The 18,682-nt window shown below is 46.3% G+C and overlaps 1 protein-coding gene across 1 annotated transcript in view; it reads left to right on the top strand.

Annotated features, from left to right (window-relative positions):
- Positions 1 to 18,682, top strand: part of EDAR (ectodysplasin A receptor) — a 75,604-nt gene that overhangs the window by 48,700 nt on the left and 8,222 nt on the right. Inside the window, exons 5-10 of the mRNA XM_038741812.1 lie at positions 2,715 to 2,801; positions 7,993 to 8,118; positions 8,204 to 8,278; positions 9,132 to 9,204; positions 14,812 to 14,974; positions 15,425 to 15,485. Coding sequence (XP_038597740.1) covers positions 2,715 to 2,801; positions 7,993 to 8,118; positions 8,204 to 8,278; positions 9,132 to 9,204; positions 14,812 to 14,974; positions 15,425 to 15,485 — 585 coding nt within the window. The remainder of the gene's footprint in view (positions 1 to 2,714; positions 2,802 to 7,992; positions 8,119 to 8,203; positions 8,279 to 9,131; positions 9,205 to 14,811; positions 14,975 to 15,424; positions 15,486 to 18,682) is intronic.

The raw sequence follows: 18,682 nt of genomic DNA, 5'->3' as shown, positions 1-18,682 counted from the left end.
TTGGGAAGTACAAGTTGGCAACATATAGGGGGGGTGAAGAAGAAGAAGAATTACGGTATTTGTGAAGCACTTACTATGTACCAGGCACTGTACTACACCCTGGGGTGGATACAAGCAAATCAGACTGGAAACGGTCCCACGTCCCACATGGAGCTCACCGTCTCAATCCCCAATTTGGCAGATGAGGTAACTGAGGCACAGAGAAGTAAAACAACTTGCCTAAAGTCACACAGCAGACAAGGGACAGAGTCAGGATTAGAATCCATGACCTTCTGACACCCAGGCTCTATCTACTCTATCCACTACGCCACACTGCTTCTCAGATCCCCTTTGCGAGTCTGTCTCCCCTGCTAGGATATAAACTCCTCCAGGGCAGCGACCATGTCTACTAAATCTATTAGCTTCTCCCCAAGTGCTCACCACAGTGCTCTGCACACAGTAGATCAATCAATCAATCAATCAATCGTATTTATTGAGTGCTTACTATGTGCAGAGCACTGTACTAAGCGCTTGGGAAGTACAAATTGGCAACACATAGAGACAGTCCCTACCCAACAGTGGGCTCACAGTCTAAAAGGGGGAGACAGAGAACAGAACCAAACATCCCAACAAAATAAAATGAATAGGATAGAAATGTACAAGTAAAATAAATAAATAAATAAATAAATAGAGTAATAAATATGTACAACCATATATACATATATACAGGTGCTGTGGGGAAGGGAAGGAGGTAAGATGGGGGGATGGAGAGGGGGACGAGGGGGAGAGGCTAAAGAAAGATTTTTTTTATGGATGGATGGATGAGAAGCAGCATGTCAGAATGTCAGCGCTTAGAATAGTGCTTTGCACATAGTAAGCGCTTAATAAATGCCATTGAAAGAAAAAATGTCTAGAGCACAGGCCTGGAAATCAGGTCACGGGTTCTAATCCTGGCTCTGCCACTTGTCTGCTGTGTGTCCTTGGGCAAGTCACTTCACTTCTCCGGGCCTCAGTTCCCTCATCTGTAAAATGGGGATTGAGACTGTGAACCCCAAGTGTGTCCAACCTGATGTGCTTGTATCCATCCCAGTGCTTAGTACAGTGCATGGCACAGGGTAAGAACTTAAATACCACAATTATTAATAATAATGGCATTTGTTAAATGTTTATTATGCGCAAAGCACTGTTCTAAGCACTGGGGAAGATACAAGGTGATCAGGTCGTCCTACATGGGGCTCCCAATCTTAATCCCCATTTTACAGATGAGGGAACTGAGACACAGAGAAGTTAAGTGGCTTGCCCAAAGTCACCCAGCTGACAAGTGGCAGAGCCTGGATTTGAACCCATGACCTCTGACTCCAAAACCCGGGCTCTTTCCACTGAGACACGCTGCTTCTCAAGCTGCATTTTAGGATCTCGCTGCTTTGGAATCGCTTGCGGGGAGGAAAGGCCCTTCCCACGGTTATAACTGTGATATTTGCAAGCGCTGTACTAAGCGCTGGGATAGATACAAGATAATCAGGTCCCACCTGGAGCTCAGTCTAAGTAGGAGGTAGCACAGGTATTGAATCCCCATTTTACAGATAAGGGAAGTGAGGTACGGAGACGTTAAATGACTTACCCAAGGTCACAGAGCAGGCAAGTGATAATGACTCATGCTCTTTCTGCTAGGCCACACGGCTTCTCTGGTAACTTTAGAGAATCAGCGTGGCTCAGTGGAAAGAGCCTGGGCTTTGGAGTCAGAGGTCATGGGTTCAAATCCCGGCTCCGCCAATTGTCAGCTGTGTGACTTTGGGCAAGTCACTTCACTTCTCTGTGCCTCAGTTACCTCATTTGTCAAATGGGGATTAAGACTGTGAGCCCCCCGGTGGGACAACCTGATCACCTTGTAACCTCCCCAGCGCTTAGAACAGTGCTTTGGACATAGTAAGCGCTTAATAAATACCATTATTATCATTATTAGAGGTAACTTCAGAGGGACTGTCTCTCCCTCTGCCTCCTCCTCTAGACTGTAAGCTCGTTGTGGGCAGAGAATGTGTCATCCAACTGTCTTACCGTACTCTCCCAAATGCGTAGTACTATGTTCTGCACACAGTAAGTGATAATAATAATAATAATAATAGTATTTATTAAGTGCTTACTATGTGCAAAGCACTGTTCTAAGCGCTGGGGAGGTTACAATCAATCAATCAATCATATTTATTGAGCGCTTACTGTGTGCAGAGCACTGGACTAAGAGCTTGGGAAGTCCAAGTTGGCAACATATAGAGACGGTCCCTACCCAACAGTGGACTCACAGTCTAAAGGTGATCAAGTTGTCCCAAGGCAGGCTCACAGTCTTAATCCCCATTTTCCAGATGAGGTCACTGAGGCCCAGAGAAGTGAAACAACTTGCCTAAAGTCACACAGCCGACGATCGGCGGAGCCGGGATTTGAACCCACGACCTCGGACTCCAAAGCCCGGGCTCTTTCCACTGGGCCACGCTGCTTCAGTAAACGCAATGGGTCGAGCGATCGATTTATTTTATTTTGTTAGTATGTTTGGTTTTGTTCTCTGTTTCCCCCTTTTAGACTGTGAGCCCACTGTTGGGTAGGGACTGTCTCTATATGTTGCCAATTTGTACTTCCCAAGCTCTTAGTACAGTGCTCTGCACATAGTAAGCGCTCAATAAATATGATTGATGATGATGATGATGATGATGATTGATTGAAGGCCAATTTGTTGTGCTTTGCAGGTGTGGTCTCCCCCCCAGGAGCTGCAGCCAGCTCACCCAGTGCCTCCGGAACCAGCACTCTTTCACCTTTCCAGCACGCACATAAAGGTGAGAAAAGAGCCGGGGGTTTGAGTTTCTGGATTTCCCCTCCACAGAAAGAAGGGGGCGGACCGGGAATCATTCCTAGGAAGACTCCTGAGGCATTCCCTGCTCCTCCAAACCATTTTTTCGCCCTGAGCTGAGCCAGAGAACGGCTTGCCGGCTGCTCAGGCTGAACAACAAACACTCGGAGCAACTAAGAAGCCACTCCGGTTTTGGAAGAAATGCGGCCGGCCCTTGAGCTCGCCGGAGGTATCGAGCGGGTCGGAAAAGTCCTCCTCCACCTAGAAGTCGAAACTGTGGTGCAGTTGTTGCCAACTGGTACTTCCCAAGCGCTTAGTACAGTGCTCTGCACACAGTAAGCGCTCAATAAATACGATTGAATGAATGAATGAAATGGAGTGACTTGCCCAAGTTCACACAGCAGGCAAGGGGCAGAACTGGGATTAGAACCCAATTAATATCAGTATCAATAAATCGTATTTATTGAGCGCTTACTGTGTGCAGAGCACTGTACTAAGCGCTTGGGGAGTACAAGTTGGCAACATACAGAGACAGTCCCTACCCAACAGTGGGCTCACAGTCTAAAAGGGGGAGACAGAGAACAAAACCAAACATACTAACAAAATAAAATAAATAGAATAGATATGTACAGGTAAAATACATAAATAAATAGAGTAATAAATATGTACAAACATATATACATATATACAGGTATATATGTACCCAGATCCGCAGACACCCCCAGGCCTGTGCTTTTTTCCTCTATGCAGTGCTTCGCACATAGTAAGCGCTTAATAAATGCTATCATTATTATTATTACGGTATTTTTATAGCATTTATTAAGCGCTTACTATGTGCAAAGCACTGTTCTAAGCGCTGGAGGGGTTACAAGATTCCCTCATCTGGAAAATGGGGATTGAGACTGTGAGCCCCACGTGGGACAACCTGATCACCCTGTATCTACCCCAGTGCCTAAAGCGGTGCTTGGCACGTAGTAAGCGCTTATCAAATACCATCATCATCACCACCACATGTCAAATCACATCATCATCATCGTCATCTTAAGGTCTTTATGAGCAGGGAACACGTCTGCTAATTCTGCTGTATTGTTCTCTCCCAAGTGCTTAGTACAGTGCTCTGCACCCAGTAAGCGCTCAATAAATACGATTGAATGAAGGAATGAATGAATGAAATGGCTTCCCAAGCGCTTAGTACAGTGCTCTGCACACAGTAAGCGCTCAATAAATACGATTGAATGAATGAATGAAAAGGAGTGACTTGCCCAAGTTCATACAGCAGGCAAGGGGCAGAACTGGGATTAAAACCCAGATCTGCGGACCCCTCCAGGCCTGTGCTTTTTTCCTCTATGCAGTGCTTTGCACAAAGCAAGTGCTTAATAAATGCTATCATTATTATTATTATGGTACTTTTTTATAGCATTTATTAAGCGCTTACTATGTGCAAAGCACTGTTCTAAGCGCTGGAGGGGTTACAAGTTTCCCTCATCTGGAAAATGGGGGTTGAGACTGGGAGCCCCACGTGGGACAACCTGATCACCCTGTATCTACCCCAGTGCCTAAAGCGGTGCTTGGCATGTAGTAAGCGCTTATCAAATACCATCATCATCACCACTACATAATAATAATAATAATAATGTTGGCATTTGTTAAGCGCTTACTATGTACAAAGCACTGTTCTAAGCGCTGGGGGGCATACAAAGTGATCAGGTTGTCCCATGTGGGGTTCACAGTCTTAATCCCCATTTTACAGATGAGGTAACTGAGGCTCAGAGAAGTGAAGTGACTTGCCCAAAGTCACACAGCAGGCATGTGGCAGAGCTGGGATTCTAACCCATGACCTCTGACTCCAAAGTCCAGGCTCTTTCCACTGAGCCACGCGGATGTCAAATCACATCATCATCATCGTCATCTTAAAGTCTTTATGAGCAGGGAACACGTCTGCTAATTCTGTTGTATCGTTCTCTCCCAAGTGCTTAGTACAGTGCTCTGCACATAGTAAGCGCTCAATAACCACCATCGATCGATTGATTCTTCATCATCACCATAAAAAAATAATAAAAGAAGCAGCTTGGCTCAGTGGAAAGAGCCCGGGCTTTGGAGTCAGAGGTCATGGGTTACAAGGTGATCAGGTTGTCCCCCAGCGGGGCTCACAGTCTTAATCCCCATTTTCCAGATGAGGGAACTGAGGGCCAGAGAAGTGAAGTGACTCGCTCAAAGTCACACAGCTGGCAATTGGAAGAGTCGGGATTTGAACCCACAACCTACGACTCCAAAGCCCGGGCTCTTTCCACTGAGCCACGCTGTACTTCTCAGGGTGGGGAGGAAAGGCCCCATATCCTCCCTGAGCTCACCTGTGAATGAGGTGATGGCGGGGAGCGGAGCCTGAGGGAAGGTCCAGGGGTTACAGGCCCCAGAGGTGGGAGGCTCCTCTCTGGGATGTGGAATTGTGGGCTAGATTGGACTGCCACAATCCAACCTCTGCTCAGGCTTCAATCAATCAATCAATCCTATTTATTGAGCGCTTACTGTGTGCAGAGCACTGTACTAAGCGCTTCAGACTTCAGACCCAGGCCTCACTTACCCCCCCGGACTCAGGCCTCAGACTCCCTGCCCATGGCTCAGACTCCCACTCAGGCCTCAGATTTCCGCTCAGACAGCAGATGTTCATTTTGATTCCAATCAATCAATCAATCAATCAATCAATTGTATTTATTGAGCACTTAGCACTTACTGTGTGCAGAGCACTGTACCAAGTGCTTGGGAAGTCCAAGTTGGCAACATATAGAGACGGTCCCTACCCAACAGTGGGCTCACAGTCTAGAAGGAGGAGACAGAGAACAAAACCAAACATATTAACAAAATAAAATAAATAGAATAGATATAGAATAGAATAGATATGTTCCACAAAGCTGCTTTCCTTCAATCAATCAATCAATTAATCGTATTTATTGAGCGCTTACTGTGTGCAGAGCACTGTACTAAGCGCTTGGGATGTACAAGTTGGCAACATATAGAGACGGTCCCTACCCAACAGTGGGCTCACAGTCAAGAAGGGGGAGACAGAGAACAAAACCAAACATATTAACAAAATGAAATAAATAGAATAGATATAGAATAGAATAGATATGTTCCACAAAGCTGCTTTCCTTCAATCAATCAATCAATCAATCAAAGCTGCTTTCCTTCAATCAATCAATCAATCAATCAATCGTATTTATTGAGCGCTTACTGTGTGCAGAGCACTGTACTAAGTGCTTGGGAAGTACAAGTTGGCAACATATAGAGACAGTCCCTACCCAACAGTGGGCTCACAGTCTAGAAGGGGGAGACAGAGAACAAAACCAAACATATTAACAAAATAAAATAAATAGAATAGGTATAGAATAGAATAGATATGTTCCACAAAGCTGCTTTCCTTCAATCAATCAATCAATCAATCAATCGTATTTAGTGAGCGCTTACTATGTGCAGAGCACTGTACTAAGCGCTTGGGATGTGCAAGTTGGCAACATATAGAGACGGTCCCTACCCAACAGTGGGCTCTTTCCACCTTTCCGTATTGGGAAAGGGTATCAAGAGGAACAAAGCTGGATAATTACCTCAGAGAAACCTTTGGACTGGGTTTTCCTTCATTAGGAATCACTGTTTTGGGGAGCTTGGAGGGAATATCGGCCCATCTCCCAAGGTATCTAGGGTTCAGCCTCTGTATTTTGCACCTTCCCTTATTTACGTAGGGTGCCAAACCAGTAAAACCTTGCCGAGATAGATGCGTCTCATTTCTCCTGATACTCCGGGGAGGTAACACACAATACTGAGAATATTAAAAAGATTATATCATCTGCTCTTGGCTAAGCAAGCCAAACACGCTTTCCTTCACTTGCTGAGACTAATTTTCCTACTTTGGGGTTTAACAGTTCTCCAGTCATTGTTTTTTCCCAGGCTGCCACGTGAAGGTTATTATTTCCCTTTTTTTTTGGTCACCTAAAGTACCTCAGTAAAACTGGATTTCACTTCAATGCTCCAACTCCAACTTACCGGGCCTCGATTTCGTCTCTTTTGCCGATGACCCCCTTCCTCAAGTCTTCCCTCCTGCCCGAAATTCCCTCCCCCTCCACCACTCTCCCCACCTTCAAAGACCTCTAAATAATAATAATGGCACTTATTAAGCGCTTACTATGTGCAAAGCACTGTTCGAAGCGCTGGGGAGTTTACAAAGTGATCAGCTTGTCCCACGCGGGGCTCACAGTCTCAATCCCCATTTTCCAGATGAGGGAACTGAGGCACAGAGAAGTCAAGTGACTTGCCCAAAGTCACACAGCTGACAAGTGGCAGAGCCGGGATTTGAACTGATGACCTCTGACTCCAAAGCCCGGGCTCTTTCCACTGAGCCACGCTGCCCGGACAGTGCTCTGCACACAGTAAATGCTCAATAAATACAATTGAATGAATGAACTTGTACTTTCCAAGCGCTTATTATAGTGCTCTGCACACAGTAAGCGTTCACTAAATACGATTGATTGAATGAATGAATGAATAATTGAAGACAACAGGGCTTCCTTGGGCATCAGCCGGGATGCCCCTTATCGAAAGTCAGGTTTGTTGTTCCAAGCAATAACAGCTCCTGTTCTTTTAAATGTAGTAGCTAAGATGCAAGGACCGGGCATGTGATCGCACGAAATTGTTCCGAGGGTCCTACGTCCTGAGCCAAGAGTTCTCTGCCTGGAATGCCCTCCCTCTGCCCATCCGCCAAGCTAGCTTTCTTCTTCCCTTCAAGGCCCTATTGAGAGCTCACCTCCTCCAGGAGGCCTTCCCAGACTGAGCCCCTTCCTTCCTCTCCCCCTCGTCCCCCTCTCCATTCCCCCTTCTTACCTCCTTCCCTTCCCCACAGCACCTGTATATATGTTTCTACATATTTATTACTCTATTTATTTATTTTACTTGTACATATCTATTCTATTTATTTTATTTTGTTAGTATGTTTGGTTTTGTTCTCTGTCTTCCCCTTTTAGACTGTGAGCCCACTGTTGGGTAGGGACTGTCTCTATATGTTGCCAATTTGTACCTCCCAAGCGCTTAGTACAGTGCTCTGAACATAGTAAGCGCTCAAAAAATACGATTGATGATGATGATGATGATAATAACCAGGAGTTTCCTGCTTTCTCCCGGGGCTCTGACAGATCTGGCAGGGCAAGGGCACCTGGCCACCGCCCTGATCATCGCCATGTCTACCATCTTCATCATGGCCATCGCCATCGTCCTCATCATCATGTTTTACATTGTGAAAACCAAGCCTTCCGCTCAAGGTAACCGCCTCAACTCTACCCGGCTTCCTCCCTGTCCCTCCTTTCTTCAGCTCATCCCCTAATGGGCTCTTCCTTTCTCTTCCAGCCTGCTGCACTAGCCATTCGGTCAAAAACGTGGAGGCCCAAGCCAGCAAACCAGAAGAGAAGAGAGAAGTTCAAGGTTGGCATTCACCTCCCTACTTTCGCGCCCGGGCTATTGATGGATTGAGTTCCCCATTTATTTCCCATCCTGTCCAGCCGTCTCTCCTAATTCCTTAAGCTCTTCTGCGGGTGAGCAGAGGGATCGAGGGAAGTGGTGCCTTAATCCTTGGGGCGTCGTTACGTGAGTGGATTTAGCTGTTCTCCAGAACCAGACAGCAGAGGAAGCAAATACCCTTCTTCCATCATCATCATCATCATCATCATCAATCGTATTTATTGAGCGCTTACTGTGTGCAGAGCACTGTACTAAGCGCTTGGGAAGTACAAGTTGGCGACCATATAGAGACAGTATCTATCTAAAGAGAAAGTCAGAGAGAGAGTATCTTCGTGTTTGCATGAGCTATATAATAATGATGGCATTTATTAAGCGCTTACTATGTGCAAAGCACTTTTCTAAGCGCTGGGGAGGATCCAAGGTGATCAGGTTGCCCCACGGTCTTCATCCCCCATTTTCCAGATAATAGTAATAATAATAATGGCATTTATTAAGCGCTTACTATGTGCAAAGCACTGTTCTAAGCGCTGGGAAGGTTACAAGGTGATCAGGTTGTCCCACGGGGGGCTCACAGTCTTAATCCCCATTTTACAGATGAGGGAACTGAGGCACAGAGAAGTTAAGTGACTTGCCCAAAGTCACACAGCTGACAAGTGGGGGAGCCAGGATTTGAACCCGTGACCTCTGACTCTAAAGAGTCCGGGCAGCCAATATACCGCTCTATAAACAGAGGCAGCATTCAGTAAGGGTGGATGTTGAAATCAATAGCCTTGACGACCATTTTAACCTCTCCTCCCTCCTTCCCGTTAACCTGCAGAAAATGGAGTGATATTCACCGAAAAGGATGAGTTTGAGAAGCTGACGGCTACTCCGGCAAAGACTGCGAAGAGGTAAACCGTGCTCCGTGATCCAGATTTGGGGCCATGGGGGACTTTGGGAGACTCCCAGGACTCTGACCCAGGTCGACGGAGGGCGGATGAGGAAGATCAGATTCAAATCCGGGTTCTGAGATCCGGAGGAAACCTTTAATAATTATAATAATGGCATTTATTTAGCGCTTACTATGTGCAAAGCACTGGTCTAAGCGCTGTGGAGGTTACAAGGTGATCAGGTTGTCCCACGTGGGACTCACAGTCTTCATCCCCATTTTATAGATGAGGTAACTGAGGCACAGAGAAGTTAAGTGACCTGCCCAAAGTCACACAGCTGACAAGTGGCGGAGCTGGGATTTGAACCCATGACCTCTGACGCCAAAGCTTGTGCTCTTTCCACTGAGCCACGCTGCTTCTCTAGTACAACCTTTGTTGAATTTTTAGACTTTTAGACTGTGAGCCCACTATTGGGTAGGGACTGTTTCTATATGTTGCCAACTGGTACTTCCCAAGCGCTTAGTACAGTGCTCTGCACACAGTAAGCGCTCAATAAATACGATTGATTGATTGATTGATTGATTGAATAAAGCAGAAGGTCACACTGACAGCCTGGTTCATTTCACCAATAATAATATGAGCAAGGGCCTGGGAATCAGAGGACCTGGGTTCTAACCCTGGATCTACCACATAGACCTTGGGCAAGTCCCTTATCTTTCCTGTGCCTCAATTTTCTCATCTGAAAAATGGCGATTCAATACCTGTTCTCCTTCCTACTTTTAGTATAGGCACTATGCTGGATCTGATTATCTTGCATCTACCCTAGCCCTTAGTACAGTGTATGCACTTAAATATTATAATTATTGTTATTATTATTATTATTGCACTTATTAAGCTCTCCTACAATGTGCGAAGCACCAGACAGCGTGGCTCAGTGGAAAGAGCCTGGGCTTTGGAGTCAGAGGTCATGGGTTCAAATCCTGGCTCTGCCAATTGTCAGCTGTGTGAGTTTGGGCAAGTCACTTCACTTCTCAGTGCCTCAGTTCCCTCATCTGTAAAATGGGGATAAAGACCGTGAGCCCTCCGTGGGACAACCTGATCCCCTTGTAACCTCCCCAGCACTTAGAACAGTGCTTTGAACGTAATAAGCGCTTAATAAATGCTATCATTATCATTATAAAATTGGACACAGACCCTGCCTGAGACTCACAGTCTAGGACGGACGGAGACCAGGTATCTTATCCTCATTTTTACATTTGAAGAACCTGGACACAGAGAAGTTAAGTCACTGCCTCAAGGCTACACAGCAGTCAAGTGGAGAAGCCAGGATTAGAACCCAGGTGTTGGGACTCTAGAGGTTAGAGATGTCTGCTGCTCCATCATTAATCTTCTAGACTGTAAGCTCATCATGGTCAGGGAATATGTCCACTAATTTTGTTGCATCATGCTCTCCCAAGCACTTAGTACAGTGCTCTGCACATAGTAAGCACTCAATAAATACCACTGATTGATTGATTAATCATGGGGATGAATGTCCACAGAACTACGATCACTTAGTCCCCTCAAGCATCCTGATGCCACTGTCAATCAATCAGTGGTATTTATTGAACCCTTACTGTATACAGAGCACTGTACTAAGTGCTTGGGAGAGTACACTCCAACAGAGTTGGCTGACATGGAGTTGGCAGACATATTCCCTGCCCACAGTGAGCTTTCAGTCAGAGACAGAACCCTAGGGTGGGGGGTATCACAGTTCATGGCTCATTCTAAGTAGATCCATCAGACAGATTATTCCTTCAATTCATTCAAGTATTCATTCATTCATTCAATCGTATTTATTGAGCGCTTACCGTGTGCAGAGCACTGTACTAAGCACTTGGGAAGTACAAGTCGGCAACATATAGAGACAGTCCCTATCCAACAATGGGATCATAGTCTAGAAGGGAGAGACAGACAACAAAACAAAACATGTAGACAGGCATCAAAATCGTCAGAACAAATAGAATTATAGCTATATACACATCATTAACAAAATAAATAGAATAGTAAATATGTACAAGGAAAATAAATAGAGTAATAAATCTGTACAAATATATACAAGTGCTGTGGGGAGGGGAAGGAGGTAGGGCAGGGGGGATGGGGAGGAGGAGAGGAAAAAGGGGGCTCAGTCAGGGAGGGGCTCCTGGAGGTGGTGAGCTCTCAGTAGGGCTTTGAAGGGAGGAAGAGAACTAGCTTGGCGGATGGGCAGAGGGAGGGCATTCCAGGACAGGGGAAGGACGTGGGCCGGGGGTCGATGGTGGGACAGGCAAGAATGAGGTACGGTGAGGAGATTAGCGGCAAAGGAGCGGAGGGTGCGGGCTGGGCTGAAGAAGGACAGAAGGGAGGTGAGGGAGGAGTGGGTGAAGTGATGGATAGCCTTGAAGCCGAGAGTGAGGAGTTTTTGCTTGATTCATTCATTCAATTGTATTTATTGAGCACTTACTGTGTGCAGAGCACTGTTCTAAGCACTTGGGAAGTGCAAATCAGCAACATATAGAAACGGTCCCTACCCAACAACAGGCTCACAGTCAATCTTGCTGAGAACACCCACCTCCTTCAAAACAAAACTCCATGGTCTAGTTGTAAGTAAGGTTGATTCGGTACAAATTCCCCCCACATTCAAACGGGTCATGGTCCGCTCCAACGCCTCACCTGGCTGCCATTCCCACCACTGGCTTTGTTATCATCAATCGTACTTATTGAACGCTTACTGTGTGCAGAGCACTGTACTGTACTTATCTGGAATGCTAGCACAGAGTTTGGCTGAGGAAATCTACCTCCCCTAGACAGAGAACTCTGGGCTTCGAGATGTTCATTCATTCATTCATCCAATCATATTTATTGAGCGCTTACTGTGTGCAGAGCACTGGACTAAGCGCTTGGGAAGTACAAGTTGGCAACCTATAGAGACGGTCCCTACCCAGCAGCGGGCTCACAGTCTCGAAGGGGGAGACAGACAACAAAACAAAACATATTAACAAAATAAAATAAATAGAATAAATATGTACAAGTAAAATAAATATAGAGTAATAAATACATACAAACATATATACATACATACAGGTGCTGCGGGGAGGGGAAGGAGATAAGGCGAGGGGGAGGAGGAGGAGAGGAAGGAGGGGGCTCAGTCTGGGATGTGCAAAACTCTGAGCCCATTGTTGGGTAGGGATTGTCTCTGTTGCCAAATTGTACTTTCCAAGCGCTTAGTACAGTGCTCTGCACATAGTAAGTGCTCAATAAATACAATTGAATGAATGTTGGGTAGGGACTGTTTCTATATGTTGCCAACTTGTACTTCCCAAGTGCTGAGTACAGTGCTCTGCACACGGTAAGCGCTCAATAAATACGATTGATTGATTGATTGATTGATAAAAATACTGGACTCTAATTAGGATGTAAATATTCTCTCCTGCCTTGACAACTCTGTCCACCACTTAATATGAATAAATTGCTCACTCTGAGCTGGGAACCTAATCCCCTTGTTGGCAGTGTTGGGTTTTTTTTTTCAGGGTCCAATCCCAGAGCAAAAGGAACACATTTCGAGCTCCGAGGGATGATTGGGAAGCAGCCTGGCCTAGTAGGATGAGCATGGGGTTGGAAGTTAGGGGACGTGGGTCCTAATCCCATCTCTGCCACTGTGGGCCTGCTGTGTGATCTTGCCTTCCCTCCCCCTCAGAGAGAAGGAAGGAAGAAATAAGAATAAGAACAGAAAGAGAATACGTGTCCCAGGCTCAGCTCAGTGGTAATCTAGGCACCATGGCCCAAGGGCAGGGATCCTGTCTACCAATTCTGTTATATTGTTCTTTCCCAAGAGCCTAATACAGTGCTCCGCACACAGTAAGTGCTCAATAAATGTCTGCTGCGTGACCTTGGGCAATTCGCTTGACTTCTCTGTGCCTGAGCTATAGAGAAACAGTGTGGCTCAGTGGAAAGAGCCCGGGCTTTGGAGTCAGAGGTCATGGGCTCAAATTCCGGCTCCGCCACTTATCAGCTGTGTTACTTTGGGCAAGTCACTTCACTTCTCTGGGCCTCAGTTACCTCGTCTGGAAAACGGGGATTAAGGCTGTGAGCCCCCCATGGGACAACCTGATCACCTTGTAACCTCCCCAGCACTTAGAACAATGCTTTGCACATAGTAAGTGCTTAATAAATGCCATCATTATTATTGTTATTATTTATGAAAGGGGGATTAAGACTGTGAGCCCCATGTGGGACACGGACTGGGTCCAACCTGATCAGGTTGTATCAACCCCAGCTCTTAGAACAGTGCTTGACACAAAATGGAAAGAGCCCGGGCTTGGGAGTCAGGTCGTGGGTTCTAATCCTGCCTCCGCCACTTGTCAGCTGTGTGACTTTGGGCAAATCACTTAACTTCTCTGTGCCTCAGTTACCTCATCTGTAAAACGGGGATTAAGACTGTGAGCCCCACGTGGGACAACCTGATTACGTTGTATCTACCCCAGCGCTTAGATCAGTGCTTGGCACATCGTAAGCGCTTAACAAATACCATTATTAGTATTATTATTATTATTATTATTATTATTACAAAATTGTATCAATTGATTTGATTGGAATGCTTATTTGAAACGTGAGAATTTGGGAAAAGTAGAAGCTTGGAAAGAGAGCGTCACAACTGCCCCCCAAGCCTTGGGTTGGGGCTGAGGGGGGATGGACAAGAGATGGGGGGGTCATTCCTTGATTCCCAAGCATAATCAGTCAATATGGTGAGAGTCCATTATTGGCCCCCCAGAAAGGGCCTTTTCTATCCCTTTCCACGCCCAGACGATGGAAATCGGATTAAGTGGTTACCGTCCATAGAGAATCTTCAGTTTGGCTTTCACTGCTGAGTCTCATGGGTCAGGTTGTTGTGTGGGCGGCGTGATTATCACCCAATTACCAGCAAATATCATTCCTTTTTAAGGTTTCAGCCCAAACACGACGGGAAGATAAATTTTTTTAAAAAAGACTGTTTTTAATATATTTTGAGTGATTTTTCTGGAGCTGCCTTCCCTCTAGTTTCAAGCCCTTAATGAACGCAGTGCGGCTCTCTGTGTTGGTTTCTGAGGAGAATTTGGAGAGTACCATTCGCCACGGGGCCCAAAACGTACACGTGACACGGTCCTTCGTCGCTGAGGTTTAACAAGTCACTTTCTGTTACCATGGCCTCGGGTAGCCCTGTAATTCCTCCCTTCAGGGACTTGCCCATTCCAGCCCGTTTGAATCCAGGCACAAAGCGAGAATCCCAATGGGCCTTGCTTCCAAGCGTGTAGTTTGGATCTAGTAGTTGAGGTAAAATCTCTGGGAAATAGGCTTCCATTAATCCTCACCAGGAGTGGGGAGGCAGTTTCTGCGAATCTTGACAAGTAAAAGTGGTGGTCAGTAGCTAAGAGCAAGGCGATGGTAAAGCGTTTCTGTTAGCGGCGGTAGATGGGTAACCACTGGAGGTTCTTCAGGAGTGGACTGAACGGTTTTGTCGAAAAATGATCCGGTCGGCAGGCTGAAATACGGACTGGAGTGGATAGACTTTTAGCATCAAGTAGTGCTCCATAAATACCACAGATTGATCGATCGATTGGCTTGCTTTTCCAGTGAAAACGACGCCTCTTCTGAGAACGAGCAGCTGCTGAGCCGGAGCATGGACAGCGACGAAGAAGCCGCCATTGACAAGCAAGGATCCCCGGAGTTGTGCTTGTTATCGCTAGTTCATCTGACGAGAGATAAATCTTCCACAACCAACAACAAATCCACCGGGGTACGGTCCCACGGTGAACACTCCGGGCCACACTCATAATTCATAGTTGCGGTAAAATGATGTGCTGTAGCTGCAACAGAGATTAGGAGAATTTACGGCCAGGAAATGGGAACATTCCTCACGTCAATAATTGCTTCTGTTCTTCCAAATCTTCCTTGACTATTCCCTCTTGCAAAAGCGTCATGCTAAGAGAAAGCAACCCGCTTAGTGCAGTGCCTCATTAAAGCTCCTTGCAAAGGGCCATGCAACAAAACAGTGGATGGGAGATTTTGCTCCCTGGCCATCTAATCTCTTACCACCTGACTCCACCTGCATGTTAGAAGCCTGCACTTTAAGGGGAGAGGTATTTTCGGCATGGGGTATTTTATGTCGAGGAGATGCTTTGTTAGTCCAGATCAGTGGCCTTCACTAAGGCTGATACAAACACTCTCTTTGTTTTGTGTCCTGCAGATTCAAAGTCGACGGAAAAAGATCCTTGACGTGTACGCCAATGTGTGTGGGGTGGCTGAAGGTAAGGGAAAGGGACTTGGGGGTGGCTAACAATTAAATAATAATAACAATAATGGTATCCGTTGAGCCCTTACTATGTGCAAAGCCCTGTTCTAAGCACTGGGGGGATACAAGGTGATCAGGTTGTCCCCCGGGGGGCTCACAGTCTTAATCCCCATTTTCCAGATGAGGTAACTGAGGCACAGAGAAGTGAAGTGACTTGCCCAAAGTCACACAGCTGACAATTGGCAGAGCTGGGATTGGAACCCATGACCTCTGACTCCAAAGCCCGGGCTCTTTCCACTGAGCCACGCTGCTTCTCTAAAGCTTCTCTATATGTTGCCAACTTGTACTTCCCAAGCACTTAGTACAGTGCTCTGCACACAGTAAGGGCTCAATAAATACGATTGAATGAATGAATGAATGAATTAATTAATTAATTAATAAAGCAAGCCCTCACATGATGTATTGCTACATTTCTCTAGAAATGCTTTCCCTCGATATGCCTCCAGGGAGAAAGGATTCCTTGAGGTGCCCGCAGTTTTTTGTTCTTTTTTATGGTATTTAATAAGCACTTACTATGTGCCAGTCACCATATCTGCGCTGGGGCAGATATCAGGTTAGACACAGTCCGTGTCCCACATGGGGCTCAGTTTTAATCCTCACTTACAGAGGATTTTACATTTACATTTTACAGATGCCATTTTACATTTTACAGAGGAGGGAACTAAGGCACAAAGAAGTGAAGTGACTCGGACAAGGTCACACAGCAGACAAGTGGCAGAGCTGGGACTGGAAACGAGGTCCTTCCAACTCCCAGGCCCAGGCTCTACCCATTAGGCCACACTGCTGCTCTCGCTCCAGTGGGCGCTCAGTGAATACCATTGAATGAATGAATGAATTCAGAGAGAGAAGCAGCGTGCCTCAGTTGAAAGTCATTCCTTCAATCATATTTATTGAGCGCTTACTGTGTGCGGAGCACTGGACTAGGCGCTCGGGAAGTACAATTCGGCGACATATAGAGGCGGGCCCTACCCAACAGCGGGCTCACAGTCTAGAAGGGAAAGAGCCCAGGCTTGGGAGCCAGAGGTCGTGGGTTCTAATCCCGGCTCTGCCACTTGTCGGCTGGGTGACTGTGGGCGAGTCACTTCACTTCTCTGGGCCTCAGTTCTCTCGTCTGAAAAATGGGGACTAAGACTGTGAGCCCCACATGGGGCAACCTGATGATCTTGTATCCCCCCAGCGCTTAGAACAGTGCTTTGCACATAGTAAGTGCTTAACAAATACCATTATTATTATTATTATTATTATTATTATTATCCAAGTTGCGCATTATTGTCAGTTAAGCTATTAGCGCCTCCTGTTTCTAGGCTCCTGAGTCCTTGATTCTCGGGAGACCTTCCTTCTCTAAACACTTCTCTCATCCCAACCTCCCTCCGCGATCCAGCTCAGCCCCCTGCTCCATATAATGGAAAAGAGAACTTGTCCGCTGGGTGACCTTGGGCAGGTCTCTTCACTTCTCTGGGCCTCAGTTACCTCATCTGTAAAATGGGGATTAAGACTGCGAACCCCATGTGGGACAGGGCCCGTATCCAACCTGATTCGCTTGTATCCATTCATTCATTCATTCAAACGTATTTATTGAGCGCTTACTGTGTGCAGAGCACTGTACTAAGCGCTTGGAACGTACAAGTATCCACCCCATCACTTAGTTCAGGTCCTGGCTGTGTACTTCCCAAGCGCTTAGTACAGTGCTCTGCACATAGTAAGCGCTCAATAAATACGATTGAATGAATGAATGTGTGACTTTGGGCAAGTCACTTAACTTCTCTAGGCCTCAGAGACCTCATCTGTAAAATGGGGATTAAGACTGCGAGCCCCATGTGGGACAATCTGATCACCTTGTATCTATCCCAGTGCTTTGAGCAGTGCTTGGCACACAGTAAGCGCATAACAAATACCATCATTATTATGAACAAATGCCACAGTTACTACTATTACTACCATCAATTGCATTTATTGAGCGCTTACTGTGTGCAGAGCACTGTACTAAGCGCTTGGGAAGTACAAATTGGCAACATATAGAGACAGTCCCTACCCAACAGTGGGCTCACAGTCTAAAAATTACTGGTGTTACTTATGTACGTATCTGTGATTCATTTATTTGTATTAATGGCCGTATCCCCCTCAAATTGGTACGCTCATTGGCAGCAAGGGAACGTGTCTACCATGTTTGGTTCTGTTCTCTGTCTCCCCCTTTTAGACTGTGAGCCCACTGTTGGGTAGGGACTGTCTCTATGTGATGCCAATTTGTACTTCCCAAGCGCTTAGTACAGTGCTCTGCACATAGTAAGCGCTCAATAAATACGATTGATTGATTGATTGATACCAACTTTGCTGTCTTTGCGTTATTACGGAGGGTGTCTCCTGAGTCTCACCCTGGCACCATTTACTTAGCCATTTTAGACTGTGAGCCCACTGTTGGGTAGGGACTATCTCTATATGTTGCCAACTTGGACTTCTCAAGCGCTTAGTACAGTGCTCTGCACACAGTAAGCGCTCAATAAATACGATTGATTGATTGATTGATTGATTGATTAGCATCTGCCCTAGCGATTCCTGGTTTCATCGTCGGCCTGCTCCCTCTGCCTCTCTCCCGTCTGTTCCGGCGTGGGGTCTCCGCCTTGCCTGATCCCACCCTTCCTTCCTTCCTCTCTTCCAGCCCAGGCTCCGTCGCCTCTGTCCGGATACTTCATCAATCAATCGTATTTACTGAGCGCTTACTATGTGCAGAGCACTGTACTAAGCGCTTGGGAAGTACAAATTACTTGGCCCAAAGCCTGAGCAAAGGAGTCTTAGCATGAAAACTCTAATCTCTCCCTCCCCTCGGCACTGCCCTCCTCTCCACCCATCCTCTACGCACTCCCGCAACCGCCTGGAGTGGTACATCTCACTCCTCCAGCCTCCCTCATCTCTGAATTAGAAAACTCAACCCATTCAATCGTATTTATTGAGCACTTACTGTGTGCAGATCACTGTACTAAGCGCTTGGTAAGTCCAAGTCGGCAACATATAGAGACGGTCCCTACCCAAAAACGGGCTCACGGTCTAGAAGGGGGCGATTCACAGACGTTATCTCCACTTTTGCAAATATGGCCGGCGGCAGTCAGATTTGCAATCATTTTTCACCCCTCCCTCACCCTTACAGCACTTACGTAC

Source organism: Tachyglossus aculeatus, chromosome 2, assembly GCF_015852505.1.
Source record: "Tachyglossus aculeatus isolate mTacAcu1 chromosome 2, mTacAcu1.pri, whole genome shotgun sequence".
Lineage (NCBI taxonomy): Eukaryota > Metazoa > Chordata > Mammalia > Monotremata > Tachyglossidae > Tachyglossus > Tachyglossus aculeatus.
This window is presented reverse-complemented; position numbering and strand designations above follow the sequence as displayed.